This window comes from Geotrypetes seraphini, chromosome 11 (assembly GCF_902459505.1).
Source record: "Geotrypetes seraphini chromosome 11, aGeoSer1.1, whole genome shotgun sequence".
Classification (NCBI taxonomy): Eukaryota; Metazoa; Chordata; class Amphibia; order Gymnophiona; family Dermophiidae; genus Geotrypetes; species Geotrypetes seraphini.
The window spans coordinates 128,228,786-128,245,411 of NC_047094.1; the positions used below are offsets into that span (position 1 = coordinate 128,228,786).

General features: G+C 39.6%; 1 protein-coding gene across 1 annotated transcript in view; it reads right to left on the minus strand.

Annotated features, from left to right (window-relative positions):
- Positions 1–16,626, minus strand: part of FXYD3 (FXYD domain containing ion transport regulator 3) — a 72,270-nt gene that overhangs the window by 36,109 nt on the left and 19,535 nt on the right. Inside the window, exon 2 of the mRNA XM_033963405.1 lies at positions 3,619–3,679. Within this exon, the coding sequence (XP_033819296.1) occupies positions 3,619–3,658 (40 nt within the window). The 5' untranslated portion in view covers positions 3,659–3,679. The remainder of the gene's footprint in view (positions 1–3,618; positions 3,680–16,626) is intronic.

The window sequence follows — 16,626 nt, forward strand, 5'->3', positions numbered from 1 at the left end:
ACACCATTCATCTGGACAATGCACTTGTGACAAACTGTTGAAGAGCCCGTTGATGTCATGACAAAAGCACAATGAGCCATTTGCAATGAAGAATGTTGTTAAGTTACGATTCCTTTTTCTGTAATGAGTTATATTAACATCTTTTGCAAGCAAGTGCTTTTGCTTAAGCCTTGAAGCAAAAAGTTCTGCTTTTTCTTTTGAAAGATTTAGATCACAAATAAGATCATTGAGCTCAGCTTGTGTAAAGGTCTCTGGTTCTGAATCTTCATCTTCACATCATCAGGATCAGATAATTCTGGATTGTGACCAGCTGCTGCATCATCTTCACATTCCTCATCATGTTCTACAGAAGCAAGTCCATCTTGTGGAGGTAAAGGGATAGGCAATGAGTCATCTTGAAGAACAGGCCTAATAGCAGAATCCTGAGTAGGATATATATTTTTGTGCTTAATTTTAGCTGAGAATCTACTTGTGTTCACAAGGCAAAAGTAGCAATCTTTAATATGGTCTCGCGGTTACCTCCATATTATTGGGATTGCAAATGACATTGCTGCCTTTCGTCGATTGAGCCAGTCATGAAGTCCATTGGAACAACTGATACAGATGATATGTGGAGCCCAAGACTTATTCTGGTCACCCAATGGACAGCCAAAGTACAATTTGTATACCTTCTTCAGATCTACGGTGATTGGGCAACGTTGTGCTTTCCTCTTGAATGAACCACAGATGTAACAGAAACTATCTGGATAATTAGTATAATGTCCTGGCATGATAAAGACTGATATTAATCACCGTCTGTGGCATAAAAAAACAAAGACAACTGTCGTTAACCCTCCTTATACGTTTATCCTATAAACACATGATATATTGCCCAATTAACATTTATAATGAGCTTCATTACAAAAATATGACGTGCTAGTGAAAAACTAAATACAGATTTGAAATCAGCATGAAAAATACTACAGAACCCACCCAACACTAACTGATGAAAATGATGTGTTGACCTGTGTTATCAGCCTTACCCAGCCAGGGGGTGCAGGTGATTAGGTGGCTCTTACTGTGGAAAAACTCACCTGCAGTTGCAGCAGGGCCGCCATCAGGGCAGTACTACCAGTCCTGCATTCAGGGGCCTGGAGCTGACAGGGGGCCCGGGCTCCTCCAGGGTCCTAGGCAGTGTTCTAAGGCAGGGGTGCCAGTAGCTCGCCAAGGCAAAGTGAGTCAATCACCCAGGACTCACTTTGTCTTGGCGATCTAATCTATCGGGCCGATCAGTCTTCCTCTCCCCGACGTCAATTCTTCAGTCGGAGAGGAAGTTCGGGCCAGCCAATCGCTGCCTGGCTGGGCGGAACTTCCTCTCCAACGGCAGAATTGACGTCGGGGAGAGGAAGACTGATCGGCCCGAAGCAGGGAGAGCATGCGTCGGCGTCGGCTTTGGGGCCTGTTATCCATTGGTGGGTCCTGTTCCCCGATGGCAGTGGCAGTGGCTTGGGGAACGGCAGAGAGAAAGAAAGAAAGGGGGCAGGCAGGGAAACAGAAGGAAAGAAGAGAAACAGAAAAAAAGAAAGAAAGGTCAGGGAGAGAGGAAGAAAAAGTTGGAGGAGGGAATGAGGTGTGGAGGAGAGAAAGCATACAGGCTGATAGAAGGGAAGAAAGATTGGATGCACAGTCAGAAGAAGAAAGTGCAACCAGAAATCACCAGACAAGGTAGGAAAAATGATTTTATTTTAAATTTAGCAAAGTGGAGGCAGTATTACCACAGTTTTCAAAGGAATTTGCCCAAATAACTTAATAGTTAACTGGGTAAATTCCCAGAGATGAAAACTTCCCTTCACTTACTATGCACAGTTCTGAATTTATATCTGCTGTCTATATTTTACAATATGGTCCCCTTTTACTAAACCGCAATAGTGTTTTTTAGCGCAGGGAGCCTATGAGCGTCAAGAGCAGCGCTGGGCATTCAGCGCAGCTCCCTGCGCTAAAAACTGCTATTGTGGTTTAATAAAAAGGATGGAGGGTATATTTGTCTATTTTTGTATGGTTGTTACTGAGGTGACAATGCATAGAGTCATCTGCCTTGACCTCTTTGAAAAAAACCCACAATAGGAATGATAATTAACATTTTCTCAGCGTATAGTGTGCTTTGTGTTTTTTAATTTTATTGTTGGTAGATCATTTTGACTTGGTCATTTTAAAGTAGCTCACAAGCTCAAAAAGTTTGGGCACCTCTGAGCTAGAGCGTTGAAACTGTGTATTTCTATTTTATCCCCCCTTTTACAAAACTGTGGAGCGTTTTTTAGCACCAGCCGTGGTGATAGCAGCTCTGATGCTCAGAATTCTATGAGTGTCAGGGCTGTTACCACTGTGGCTAAAATCCACACTACAGTTTTGTAAAAGAGTGAGGGGTTAGTTTGTGATGACATATTCCATACTAGGCAAAGGTGTTCTGTGTGTTCGAAAGACATGGTTTTCTGTTAGGATTGACGGTGTAGGATTGATCTGTGCTGGTCTGGCTTGTTTAGTTTTACAATGGGTGTATTGATGTACTGCTCACTGCAATATGTAAGATGCTGCCTTTTCCTAGGTACTCATGTGTGGCGTGTGGTTTGTTACTAAAAATCATGTTTTTCTTACAGATGGGGGGGGGGTGCCAAAAAAATGATGGGCCCCGGGTGTTACATATGCTACGTACGCCACTGTATGTAAAGATACCAGAAAGCTGGTGTAGCAAAAACTTTAAGTAAATTGTTATTCTTCTAAGTTTTGAGTATTGAACCCTCCCACAATCTCACGGGCACTCGTTTCAAGTTTATTGAGATTTTGATTTAAACGCAATATCAAATATTTTCAATGCGTATAACAAAAATTAATTTTGGGAAATAAATAAAACCATTTGAACAATAAACATACAAACATATCCATAGATGATTAAAATTACATAAGGAGTACAAGGATAAACTACATTTGTTTAAAAATGCGTTCTCCGCGCCTGCTCATAAATTTGTTGACTGGAAGGATCCAGCAATGTGGCCAGATGCCATTCAGGACAAAGACAGAGAAAGAATTGTGCAATTTGGATTAATGATGGAAGATGATTTAAAGCAAATGGCACAGTCTATGAGTAAAGATCTTGACGGACGTTCTTTTTATGAATATCTCCTCTATGCCAAATCACCCAATGGACGTGAGAAGATTTTACGGGACTGGCTTAGGTGGAGCATTAGCAGAAAAGTATGTGTGTATTCGGCCCATGGAAGAAGGGGGGGTGTCGGGGAGGGGGAAGGGGTGCGTGGGGGGCCCAATAGGATTGCTCAGTAAGGGGCGCCCAGAAATTTCTGATGGCGGCCCTGAGTTGCAGCCTCTCCCAGCAGGAAGAACTCTAGGAGCAGAGGCCATGAGGTGGGGTGGGGAGAGGATTTCCCTATTTTAATTTTGATAGAAATAGGGAAAACTACTGCTGTCCCCGGGATTGGTAGTATAGAATCATGCTATTGTTTGGGATTCTGCCAAGTATTTGTGACCTGGACTGGCCATGGCTGGAAGAAGGATCATCAGTCTTCCCCAGTATGGTTATTCTGACATTCTTATTTGTGGAAGAGAAACAGCTGTTTTTCCTCTTACCTGTTAGAGCTAGAAAAAAGCTTACTGCAACTGTCTGCATGATGTGACTTCTTGTTGGGCCCTGCAAAGAAAGTCAAATTTTAGAGGAGGAAAAAAAAAATCTGTATTTCCTAAAATTTAATCTATTCCTTAATGTAATGAAATGAGACTTATATTGATAGAGGAGCTTCTAAATGATATACATTAGAACCACATGCTGGTTACAACTATGAATCCTGTAAAACCTGCAGGGCAAGATTTTGATATGTAATATTAAAGCTGTGTGTTGGGTGGGGGGGGGGGGGAGAGAGCGGTCTCGGTACTAGAAAATCATATGTAGTGTTGCTATACATCCCCTTTTAAGAGGATATGTCCTTATTTTGGGCTTCTTCAGATATGTCCTCCAGGTTTTTTAACTTTTGGCAAATATTCTTTTTTTACCTTTTATGTGCCTATGACCAACACACCTACCCACTTAATGAAAGAAACCATCTCTGGCATATTAGTTAGTCTGGATTAGTGCTGCCCGATTCACAATTTTGAGTCGATTCACTTTCTAAAAAGTTCAGACTCGCCAATTCAATGTGTCCTGACATACCTCCGGGCCTCCTAAATTAGCAGCAGCAGTGGCAGGGACTGGCTTGGCAGAGGCAGTGCGGTGAACAGGCTTCTCCTGGCCTGCCCCTCTGGGGCCTTCCCTCTGCCATGTCACTGATGACTAAAACGTATCACTGATGATGCTGCAGAGGGAAAACCTGGTGGGCACGCCATGAGAAGCCCGTTCACCACCCTGCCTCTGCGATTACAATATGTCAGATTTGAAATGTGTATCCTGCCAGAGTTGGTGCTAGGCAGCGAGTGTAAGCCAGGACCTAATAGAGAGAAGAAAATTATTTTTTGTTTGTTCAAATAGGAGCTGTTTTTACAAACTCAGAATGATTAGATAGTTAGCAAAGATCTTGGAACCATCATCTTTAAACATATTGATCCATTCTCTTATAATTTATTTACCGGCGTATAAGACGACTGGGCGTATAAGACGACCCCCCAACTTTTACAGTTAAAATATAGAGTTTGTTATATACTCGCCATATAAGACTACCCCTTCTTCCGCACACCTTCTGCACAACAAATAAAACTTAAAAGAACATCAGAATTTATTTCAACAATTTTAATGAATTCACTAAAGCTGAATAGAACAATAAACCCATGGGAGCTGCCATGCTATTTGTTTTCTAAACTGTTAACCAAACTGAAACGGTCAATGATAGAAGGAAGATAACACATAGAGGGAGAGAGCAAGTGCCGGGCAAGTCCCTAGCAAGTTTGCTGGCATGACAGTTTCCCTTTAAAAGCCTTCAAAAGCCTCCTGTTCGCCCCCGCAACTTCCTTAACCCTTTCAGGACCAAGGGACATATTTGTCCCATAACTTTAAAATCCTATAAATTTTGATTGGGATAGTCTACAGTTCTAAATTTGATATGTACGGATTCCATATGATACTGCCTTTATGTAAACAAACTGGTTCCGACATTCATTCATTAGCGTCGTTGCCAGATTGACGAGAAGATTCACTTGCCACACTGTCCATAAGCCAGAAGTTTGATTTTTTTTTAAAAAAAAAAATAATGATATTTCACAAAAAAAATCAATTGTTTGGCATCTGCAAGCCCTTTTTACCATAAAAATGTCGTCAAAACCACAAAAATTGGCCTACGATCCTTATGGTCCTGAAAGGGTTAAGGGCTAGACTCCACACACGGCCGCATGTGCGAGAGACGTAGTAAAGAGAAAAGGGGTGGGGCCAGAGCGCCGCTGCTTCCCGCTGCGCAGGATGAAGGAGCTGGCACCCTTGTCACACTGATGTCCCGCCATGGCCCCGCTGATGTCCCGGCAGGTTTACTAGTACCGTAAGCACCATAAGGAGGTAAGGAAGAAGATGTTAGGGCATGTAAAGTAAGGGCATGTAAACAGTACCCGGCATATAAGACGACCCCCGACTTTGCGGAGGATTTTAAGGTACTGAAAAGTCGTCTTATACGCCGGCAAATACGGTATTTATTTTTTCCATTTTCTATACCGTTCTCTCAAGGGAGCTCAAAACGGTTTATATTAATTTATTAAGGTACTCAAGCATTTTTCCCTGTCTGTCCTGGTGGGCTCACAATCTAGCTAATGTACCTGGGATTATTGTAACTCACTATACAAAGGAATATGTCGGAAAGAAATTAGGCGTCTTCAGTGAATACAAAATACAGCTATTAAAGTAATTACTAATTCAAAGAAATACGATCACGCCACTCCCCTTTTAAAGAAAGCCCATTGGCTACCGATTCAGCACAGAATAACCTATAAAATTGCCATGTTAATATTCAAAACCCTTAAAACTAAGGAAACAGCCTTTATTGATAAACTTCTCATTCCACATGATTCTTTTTTTTTAAATTCCAATCTTTCTATTGAATGAGAACATAAACAAAATTACATTCAAGAATCATCAGCGTTCACAAAAGCCCCAGAACATAACTCTGCAAAGTATAACATACTTAAATAAATAATTGTCATATATACCAAAATGATTACATAGATTGCAAGTATTTGTCAATGGGGGACCAAAGGGTTTTAGTCAATTGTCCCTGTCTATATGGTAATTTTTCAGCTGCATATTGTTCAAAACGCTTATACAAGCATAAAGAGTGCCACCAGAAGGTAAAATTCAGTCTTGAAGCAGATTTCCAATTTTGCAAAACATGTTGAATACCAACTGATATCATAATATCTATCAATTTATCTTCACACTTACTAAATTCAAAACAGGGATGTAAAGAGCGTTTGATAATAATATCAAAAGAGAGATCTGCAGTACAGTTAGTAATGTGACTAATAAGGGACCAAACTTGAGTCCAAAAAGGCTGGATTTGAGGACATGAAAATAGTATGTGTTTAAGCGTTCCTTGTGATTTTAGACAATGCCAGCATGCATCATCAGATGTGAGATTCGCTTTCTTCTTATAGGGAGTCCATATTACTCTCCACATGACAAATAGTAATGACTGAGACATACTAGCAGATAACAGTGGTCTATTGATTTTAGACCATAGATGACACCATTCTTTTTCTGTTAAAGAGGTTTCTAAATCCATAGACCATTTATCCATAACAGTTAAAGAAGGAACATAACAAGAATCCCTTAATATCTTGTAGTAAAATGACATTTCTTTCCCCATTTCTTTAGACAAGACACTCCATTCTAAGATATTTGAAGTGTCATTGAGATGGAGAGTAGATAGGATAGAAGAAAGAATTAACCATTGGTGTTGTTTAGACGACAATGTCGGGTATTTTGCACAAAAAACAGAAAAGAGTAACAATACCGATCCATTAAATAAGGATCTAGCAGTCCATATGCCAGCATCTTTCCATCTTTTCCAATTTAAGCATCTTTTATTAATTTTCAGAGAATTATTATTCCAAAGAGACATATTATTGTGGGCAAAGATGGATTTAAGAGCAACTTTATCCAAAGTATGCAGTGCAGTAAGAGTTGCCGGAAAAAGAGAAAATTGTTTCAGATTTTTAGGGATATGCATAGTAGGGAGAGCATAAATAAGTATTTGGTTACTAATGGAGATTTCTAGATTTAGCCAGGAAGGCATGGTAGAAATATCATCAGATTCACTATAAGTAATCCAATATAACCCATATTTAGCTAACGAAGCTAGGTGATATTTATAAAAATCAGGAAGATTAACTCCTCCATGATTTTTAGTAGCTTTTAATTTATCTAGAGCTATTTTAGGACGTTTATTGTGCCAAATAAAGGAAGATAATTGTCGGTCAATCCATTTATACACTTGTGATTTACATAAGCTAGGCAGCATAATAAGTTTAAATAAAATTTGAGGTGCCAGTCATTTTAAGTGCTGAAATGCGACCCCACCATGTAATACAGAGTGGGGACCAATTCGAGATTGTATGAGTAATTAAATCTTTTAATTTGGTGACATTGAAATTCATAATAATTTCAGGATCTTTATGTACAAATATACCCAAATATTTTACAGGTGAAGTAGTCCATGAAAATGGAAAGTCATGAATGTCTGAGTGTGAAGCGTATTCATTTAGTGGGAAAATAACAGATTTAGTCCAATTAACTTTATACCCTGAAAATGTTGAATATAATTTTGTCAATGAGATAAGGGCCGAAAGCGATTGTTTAGGATTTTTAAGATAGAGCATAATATCATCGGCATATGCTGCAATCTTAAATTCTCGAGAGGTAGTGGGGATTCCTTGTATATTGGGGGATTGTCTAATGGCAGATAAAAAAGGTTCTAAAGAAAGATTAAAGAGAAGAGGTGAAAGGGGACATCCCTGTCTTGTTCCCCTACATAAGTAAATTGGATTTGAAAGAGAATTATTTATTAAAATTCTTGAACATGGTTTCCAATATAATGCACGAATCCAAGCCACAAAATTATCTCCAAAATGATACCATTTCAGAACCTGTAGCAGGAATCTCCATTCTACACGATCAAAAGCCTTTTCGGCATCAATTGCTAATCCCACTACAGATTCATCAACTGTTTTGGCTAAGCTAGAGATATTATGAAAAATTTGAAGATTATCTCCAATATAACGTTGTTTGACAAATTCTACTTGATCAGAAGATATCAGCAGTTGGATTACCTTATTAATTCTATTCGCAAGAATTTTTGCAAGTATCTTATAATCTGTATTTAGCAACGAGATTGGCCGGTAATTACCAACCCTTGTCGAATCTTTATCTGGTTTGGGGAATATAACTATATTAGCTTCTGTGAAATTACGCTGCAAGTCTGGATGGGAATGAACAAAATTATAATATTGTAGTAAATGGGGGCTTAATTGAAGAGACAAAGTTTTATAAAATTCACTGGTAATGCCATCCGGGCCAGGAGATTTATTTGAAGCTAGTGACTGAATCGCATTTTGAATTTCTTGAGTAGTTATTGGAGTCTCTAAATCTGTTTTAAGATTGGAAGGTAGGGTTGGGCGGGAAATAGTCTCTAAATAATTATTTATTTCATCTTGCGATGAGTCTGATTCTGACTGAAATAGTTCAGTATAGAATTGTTCAAATTCAGAACTAATACCAGCCTGATCAGTGATAATTTGATTTTTGGAATTTATAATAGAGGATATATGATGTGCTTCATTTTTCTTTTTCAAATAACGAGCTAAGTTTTTACCCATCTTATTTCCTCCAATATAATGTCCAGATTTCAGAATAAAAATATCCATTATTAGCAAGTGCAGATGCAGTAACATTATACTCATATTTTTTCTTAAGCAGTTGTGTATGTGTGATCATATCTGCGGAATTAAAAAATAATTGTGCTTCAAGTGTTGCTATTTCTGATTCTAAGTTATTTAATTTTGTATTGGATTGTTTACGCTTCCATGCCATCAGACTGATAATTTCTCCTCGTAATGTGGCTTTATAAGATTCCCAAATCGTGGCCAATGTTAGAGAAGGGTCTGAATTAGTGACAAAAAAATTAGTAGTAAAAGAACTCAATTGAGAAATAATGGTGTCATCTAAAAGAATACTATTATTCAATCTCCAAGTTTGTTTATTAGTGGGAGAGAAGGAAATTTCAAGAAAAAGTGAAATAGGTGCATGATCAGAAATTATAATAGAGTGATTAATAGCATTTGAAATGTATGATGATAAAGAGGAGGAAACCAAAAAATAATCTAATCTGGCATAAGTATTGTGAGGAGCTGAAAAATGCGTATATTCACGTTCAGTAGGGTTCAAAGTTCTTCAAGGGTCAATAAGGGCAAAATTTTTCATAAGACCTTTAAGTTCTTCTAGGGTCTTAGATTTAGTCAATCTGCATTTGGACATCCTATCTAATACAAGATCTAAAGGTTGGTTATGATCTCCCCCTATGATAAGTGGAACATTCGGAAATTTTAGTAAAACATTTTGAATGGATCGGTAAAATTCAGGTTTATCTGAAACAGGAGCATATATATTGAGAAATATCATAGGCTTTTTATCAAGAGTAACATATACCAGACACCATCTTCCTTCTAAATCAAATTCTGTAGTAATAACTGAACAGTTAAGGGAAGACTTAAAGTAAGTGGAGACACTGTTCTTTTTTTTTTTTGAGCAGGAGAGAAGTGAGGGGAAGTATATCCAGGAATTAACGTTTTAGCACTATCAGTATGATTAAGGTGCGTTTCCTGAAACATGATAATATCCGGTTTAAGGGAACGCAAATATTTTGTCACCTTTTTTCTTTTAATGAAGTGATTCAAACCATTGACATTAAATGAAAGAATATGCAAAGTAGTCGTATATTATCATACATTACACTTTTTGAAACATAAATAATATACAAATGAGCAGTGATGAAGTATAATATAACCAAGAAACATGAGAAGTACAAGTAGCTTTTGGAACTGATGAACAAATGAAAATGCCATCTCAAAAAAGGCAAACAGTGCCAGAGAGAAGGCATTCAAACAACAACTGTGAATCAGGGTGGATTTGTGGCTTCAGGAGGTCGATCAGTGCACCTCACGAAGCCCTCCAATAACAGCAGGATCCATGCTAAGGAATGTCGAAATATGTGAAAACTGTCTCCATACATTATAAACTGTATCAGGAAAAAGTGATTCAACATATTCAATTCATTGCATCTTGATAGAGTCAATATAGCGCTGCAGCTCAGCCGGATCTAAGTAGGTGATGGTTTTATTTTGATGGGTGACCAGCATTTTGGCTGGATATAAGAGGCCGAACCGGGCACCAATATCTTTCAGATCTTGCCTTTGCTGTAAAAAAGTTTTCCTGCGGTTCGCCGTCGTCTTCGTCAGGTCAGGCACCAAGAGGATTTTTCTTCCTTGCTTTTATGACACGTATTTGATATGTATATGATATTTATATGATTTATATGTATCTATATGATTTGCTGATTGTTCAGTTCTTCTTGATATGAACCACCTAGAACTTATTGGTGTGGCGGTTTACAAAAATAAAGTTTATTATTATTATTATTCATTGTGACCTACTCAGTCAGGGTCTGGCACTCATGGAGCACCCACAGTGCTTTGTTTTTTTGGCATGGCTCTTGAGCACTCAGTCTTGATGAAGCGTGAATATTCTCATGTGATCGTCTCACATTTTTGAAGTCCAAGGAACCCTCTACTATGGCTTCTTATGCCACAGCATGGAAAGCTTTCCAGCAGTGGTGTGTCAAAGACTAGGTTGAGCCAGTGAAGGCTCCTATTCTAGTGATTCTGGCTTTCCTTCAGGCAGGTTTAGATAAGGGTTTGGTGGTGGCCTCCCTTAGGATTCAGGTGGCAGGTATTTCTTGTTTTCTAGCACACAATGATTCTAGTTCACTGATGGCTCATCCATATGGAACCAGATTTCTCAGAGAGCTGCTTCATTTACATCAGACTTTTTCCTATGTGGAATTTTAATATTGTTCTGCAGGGTCTTGTGGAAGCTCTTTTGTGATCTGACAATCAAGACTGTCTAGTAGTGGCCATTGTCTGCATGGTGTATTTCGGAGCTTCAGGCTCGTAAAGAGAGCCGTTTCTGCAGATAACAGTTTCAGGAGTTGTTCTCCGTATTGTTCTTTCCTTTCTGCCCAAAGTAGTTTCAGATTTTTATATCAACCAGGAGGTTTATTTACCTGCTTTTCACTCTATGAGGTTGGCACAAAAGGATAAGATCTTGCGCAGATTGTACATGCAGAGAGAGTCCTCTTCCACATTTGGAGAAAACTAATGATTTTCATCTTTCTGATTATCTCTTTGTCCTTACAGCCCAGTCTCGCTAAGATAGGCTAAGGCTTCTATCACCATTGGATCCATATGGCCTTTTTGTCGACTTACATTACCTGTGGCAAGCAGCTGCCAGTTTCTCTCAAGGTCCTCTCAATAAGAAGAGTTGCTGCCTCATGAGTGCTAGCTTGAGCAATTCCTCCAGGTGACATTTGCAGGGTGGGTAACATAGTAGATGACGGCAGATAAAGACCCGAATGGTCCATCCAGTCTGCCCAACCTGATTCAATTTAATTTTTTTATTTTTTTATTTTTTTTTCTTAGCTGTGGCAGCTCATTCTGATGCTGTTTTTGGGACCTCGGTGTTGAGAGCAGGCTCTTCTGTCCCTCCCTAGATGATGCCATTGCTTTAGTACATCACCTTGCATATAGAATCCAGAATGGACATAGCAGAATGGAAGATTGGGTTCTTACCTTTGATAATCTTTTTTCTGGTAGTCCCTGGAAGATTCTATATGATCTGCCCTTTCAGTATAGACTCAGTTTTCTTTTTTTTCTGAATCACCAGCCTTTTTTCTGCCTTGGTCTTTTCTCCTTACAGGCCAAAGTATCTATCAGCCAGTAGATGTGCACTGTGGGGGACTTCACCCTCATGTGAGTACAATTGTTATCGATGGCAGGTTTCCAGTGGGTGCTCGTTGCACACAGCAGGTTAGTTCTACATTGTTCCTAATTTTTCTCTATGCTGCCTGTTGCCTGTTTATTATATTCTTATTTCTTGCTGAGTAGACCAGACCAGACTTTATTTATGTTTCTGGGGAGGTTCCTCCATGTTCCCTAATTTGTTGTTTCCTTGTTCCAATGTAGTGGCTTGGCTTTTTGACGTAACTGCAGAGTCTCTGTCTCTCTCTCAGTAGTAGCAGAAGCAGATGGTGAGAAAAGTGTGTGGATTTCTGCAAGTCCCAGATTGCGGGAATGGATAGGACATCTTGCATATAGAATCCTCAAGGGACTACCAGAAAGAAGATTATCAAAGGTAAGAACCTAATCTTCCATTTTTTCTTAATGAAGGAGGATGAATAGTAGAGTGCCACAGGGATCTGTTGTGGGACCGGTGCTATTTATCATATTTATAAATGATCTGGAAACTAGAATGACAAGTGAGGTAATTAAATTCTAGATGATACTAATCTATTCAAAGTTGTTAAAATGCTTGCAGACTGTAAAAAATTACAGGAAGACCAGGTATCCAACTGGCAGATGAAATTTAATTTGGACAAATCAAAGTGATGCATATTGGGAAGAATAATATGAAAGAACCGTGTCAGGAACGATCTTCCCACACTCCTGCCCTATGCCGAGCTGCTATCTGAATGGCTGGGAAAAGTTATTGTGGCAACCTCACGAGACTGCGGGAACTCACATGTTGCTGCGAGATCTTACGGCAGCCATTCAGATAGCTTCTCTGCACAGGACAGGAGTGTAGGAAAATTGCTCCTGCCCCAGTTTACTGCTGGACCACCAAGGCTTTAAAGGTAGGGTTTATAAAAGTCTGGGAGATGGGAAGGAGGTGAGATGTGTCAGGGTCAGCCAGAATAGGAGGTGGGTGGGACCCCTCTCATTCCAGCACACCACAGGATCACCAGGGCTTATGGCAGGCCCGAGGGAGGCCTGCAACAGGCCCGGGAGAGGGGCAGGTGGGCGCTGACCCGAAAATAAACCAAGACCCACAATTTTGGGCCATTTTTTTTGCCCCAAAATCTCTGTTTATATTCAAGTATATATGGTAATTTGAAGATTGTTGCACATGAGGTCAGACTGGTGCTTCAAAATTATCTCATCTAGGGTATGAGTAGATAAACATGTCCTGCTATATGTGCAGCCAAGTGTCACTCTTTTTGGGTGTAACTAGCAAGTTAGTTACTACTTTCATTTTACTCATTAATAGTACTTTTGTTTTGCTTTTATTTTTTTATGTACTCCAGTTAAGGCCTTGAACTTTGTCTCCCTCATCCTCCAAATCCTTGACAGTTTTTAGGCCCTGTTTGATATTTTAGTAAATTTCCCTTTATGGTGACAGGTTTCTCTTTTTGAGTATAGCATCTCCCAGGCTACCTTTATCCCCTCAATGAAGGATCAGGTACAGATGCATTTTAGAAATATCACAGTTCTGAACCAATTTGCTAAAGTCTTATCTTGGAAAAGCAATTTATCTTTCAAAAGCCATTTCTGCCTTTGAGTAACTCAAGAGTTGGAGATTTCATCTGTTACTGCTTCCACTAAAAAGGAACAATTCTGGTTATTCTAGTTCTGGAACTTAATAAAAGTTTAATGATGCATGCTCTCTTTCAGAATATGTCCTGTCTTTTCATGGATTCTAAAATTAGATTGTGTCCAGACATATCCGTTTGGCCCAGCTTAAATATAGAACATTATTCATTATTCTCAGATGCTGAAGTCCTTAAATTAGAAGCTATGTTTGCCCTTAAATATTTTGCTAAATGTTGTGGAACTTATGCTGAATGTGTCTTCTAGGAATCAAGCCAATTATCTGATTTTTCAATTTTCTTCATAGGTTCTGAGGTCCATTTGCTTAGAGATATTAGACTTGTCTCTACTGATGAGCCTAATATGTAATAGGTTAGTAACCTTTTATTTAATGACTTATGATGACAGAAACAGAGAGAAATGAAGGCCGATAAAGGCCAGATGGCCTGTCTAGTTTCCCTAACCATGCCATCTGCTATTCTCTCCTCTCACTTATAGATCCAATGTACTTATCCCAAGCTTTCTTGAATGCAGATACACTTTTTGCCTCCACCACCTCCATTGGTTACTTCTGAATCTATCCCCTTTCACCTTCATCCTATTCCTCCGCATTCCAGAGTTTCCTTTCAATTTAAAGAGAGACATGTACATTTATACCACGTAGGTATTTAACTTACCCTTTTACTACACTGCAGTAGAGGTCTCTACCATGGCTTATTAACGTTAGAGCACTGTCGAAGCACTTAGCGCTCCAGGCCGTGGGAGAAACCTCTACCGTGGCTTAGTAAAAGAGGGCCTAAATGTCATATCTCCCCTCTCCAGCCTGTCTTCCAAAGTATACATATTCAGATCTTTAAGTCTGTACCCATACACCTTATGATGAAAATCACAGACCATTTTAGTAGCCATCCTCTGGGCCAACTTCATCCTGTTTATATGTTTTTGAAGGTGCGGTCTCTAGAATTGTACACAATATTCTAAATGACGTCTCACAAACGCTCACAGTTTAAACAACAATGTGCATGATCTGCTGCAGTCCCTGATGTTAGAGACATGATTCAGTGATTCCTATGAATAGGATACTAACATACTGGGATATAATCTTTTTAGGAAGGACAGGGATGGCCAAAAAGGTGGAGGAAGAGGTCTCTATATGAAGAACAATATCCAAATGACTGAAATACCAGGGACCTGGGAAAAGGAGGACGTGATATGAATAGCTTTGAAAAGAACATAACAATTGTCATACTGGGACAGACCGAAGATCCACTAAGCCCAATATCCTATTTTCAACAATGACCAACCCAGGTCCCAAACACCTAGCTAGATCTGCTTATCCTAGGAATAAGCAGTGGATTTCCCCAAGCCATCTCAATAATGGCCTATGGACTTTTCTTTTAGGAAATAAGTCAAACCTTTTTTTAAACCCCGCTAAGCTAATTGATTTCATCATATTCTATGGCAATGAATTCCAGAGTTTAATTACACGTTGTGTGAATAAATATTTTCTCCAGTTTGTTTTAAATCTACTACTTAGCTTCATCGCATGTCCCCTAGTCCTAGTATTTTTGGAAAGAGTGAACAAGTAATTCACATCTATCCTTTCCACTGCACTCATTATTTTATAGACTTCTATAATATCACCCCCGAGTCAGCTCTTCTCCAAGCTGAAGAGCCCTAGCTGCTTTAGCCTTTCCTCATAGGGAAGTTATTCCATCCCTTTTATCATTTTCGTTGACCTTCTCTGTACCTTTTCTAATTCCAAGATATGGTGACCAGAACTGCACACTGTATTCGAGGTGCAGCTGTACCATAGAGTAATACAAGGGCATTATAACATTTTCATCTTTGTTAAGAACATAAGAATAGCATAACTGGGTCATACCAGAACACACGGATGGCCTTTCGGTGGAGACACCCTCAAAATCCCAGCAGTGCCAGACGTATTGTTCGCAGCTCCAGTTGACTGATCGACCATCTGCTCTCCAGCGCAGACCACTGGTCCTGGACTGGTATCACCTGTCCTGTTGTCCCCACATACAGCTTTGGGACGCCGTCTCTGGAAATGGGACATTTTGGTGTCCCAAAGCTGTGCGTGGGAACAACGGGACAGGGAATCTGAAAAAGGGATGGTCCCGTTCAAAATGGGACGTATGGTCACCTTATGTATGGGTCATATTCGGTAGCACTGTCAAAGGCTTGAGCTTATTTGTGAGCAGTATAATGCCATGTTCAAATTATACTCCCCCCCCCCCCCCCTTTTACTAAAGCGCAATAGTGGTTATTAGTGCAGCGAGCTGTACCGAATGCTCTGCACATAGTTCCTATGAGCGTCGGGAGCAGCGTAGAGCATTTAGCATGGCTCCCTGCACTAATAACTGCTATCGTGGTTTAGTAAGAGGGGAGGGGGTGTATACTGGGCTATAAAATCTCATAGGACCCTGGAATTTTTTTGCTGAATCTTCTCTGGAGCTCATTACAGCAAAAAATGTTGAATCCATCAGTGTATGATTGCAGCTCATATAATGTTAGCTTGACCTTAGAAAAGCCCTGAATCTCCTTCTATTCATGCTTGGACATACCATTTACAATATATCTGTATCATTGGCAAGCTTAGGGCAGCCCCGAGCATAGATTTGACCCACTTTTGATATATCCTAAAAAGAGGAACTATTATAAAGCTCATAATCATTACATGGCTCAAAAAGACACAAATATCATCACCGTTCCTTCAGGTATGGTAAGCAGTTCAAGCTTCAGTTTCAGGGTCAAGGGTCCACTCCAAACTAGGGAAACACACCTAACAATTGCTAATTATCACACATACTCTTAACAGTACCAGACACAGGTATCTGAAGGGGGGCCACAGGGGCCATGACCCCCCAAAAGTGGTGAAACCTCCTGGGAATATTGCAGGAACCATGGACCATTCCACAGTAGTGCTACAGGAACGAGAGCCATTCTTGAGGAATT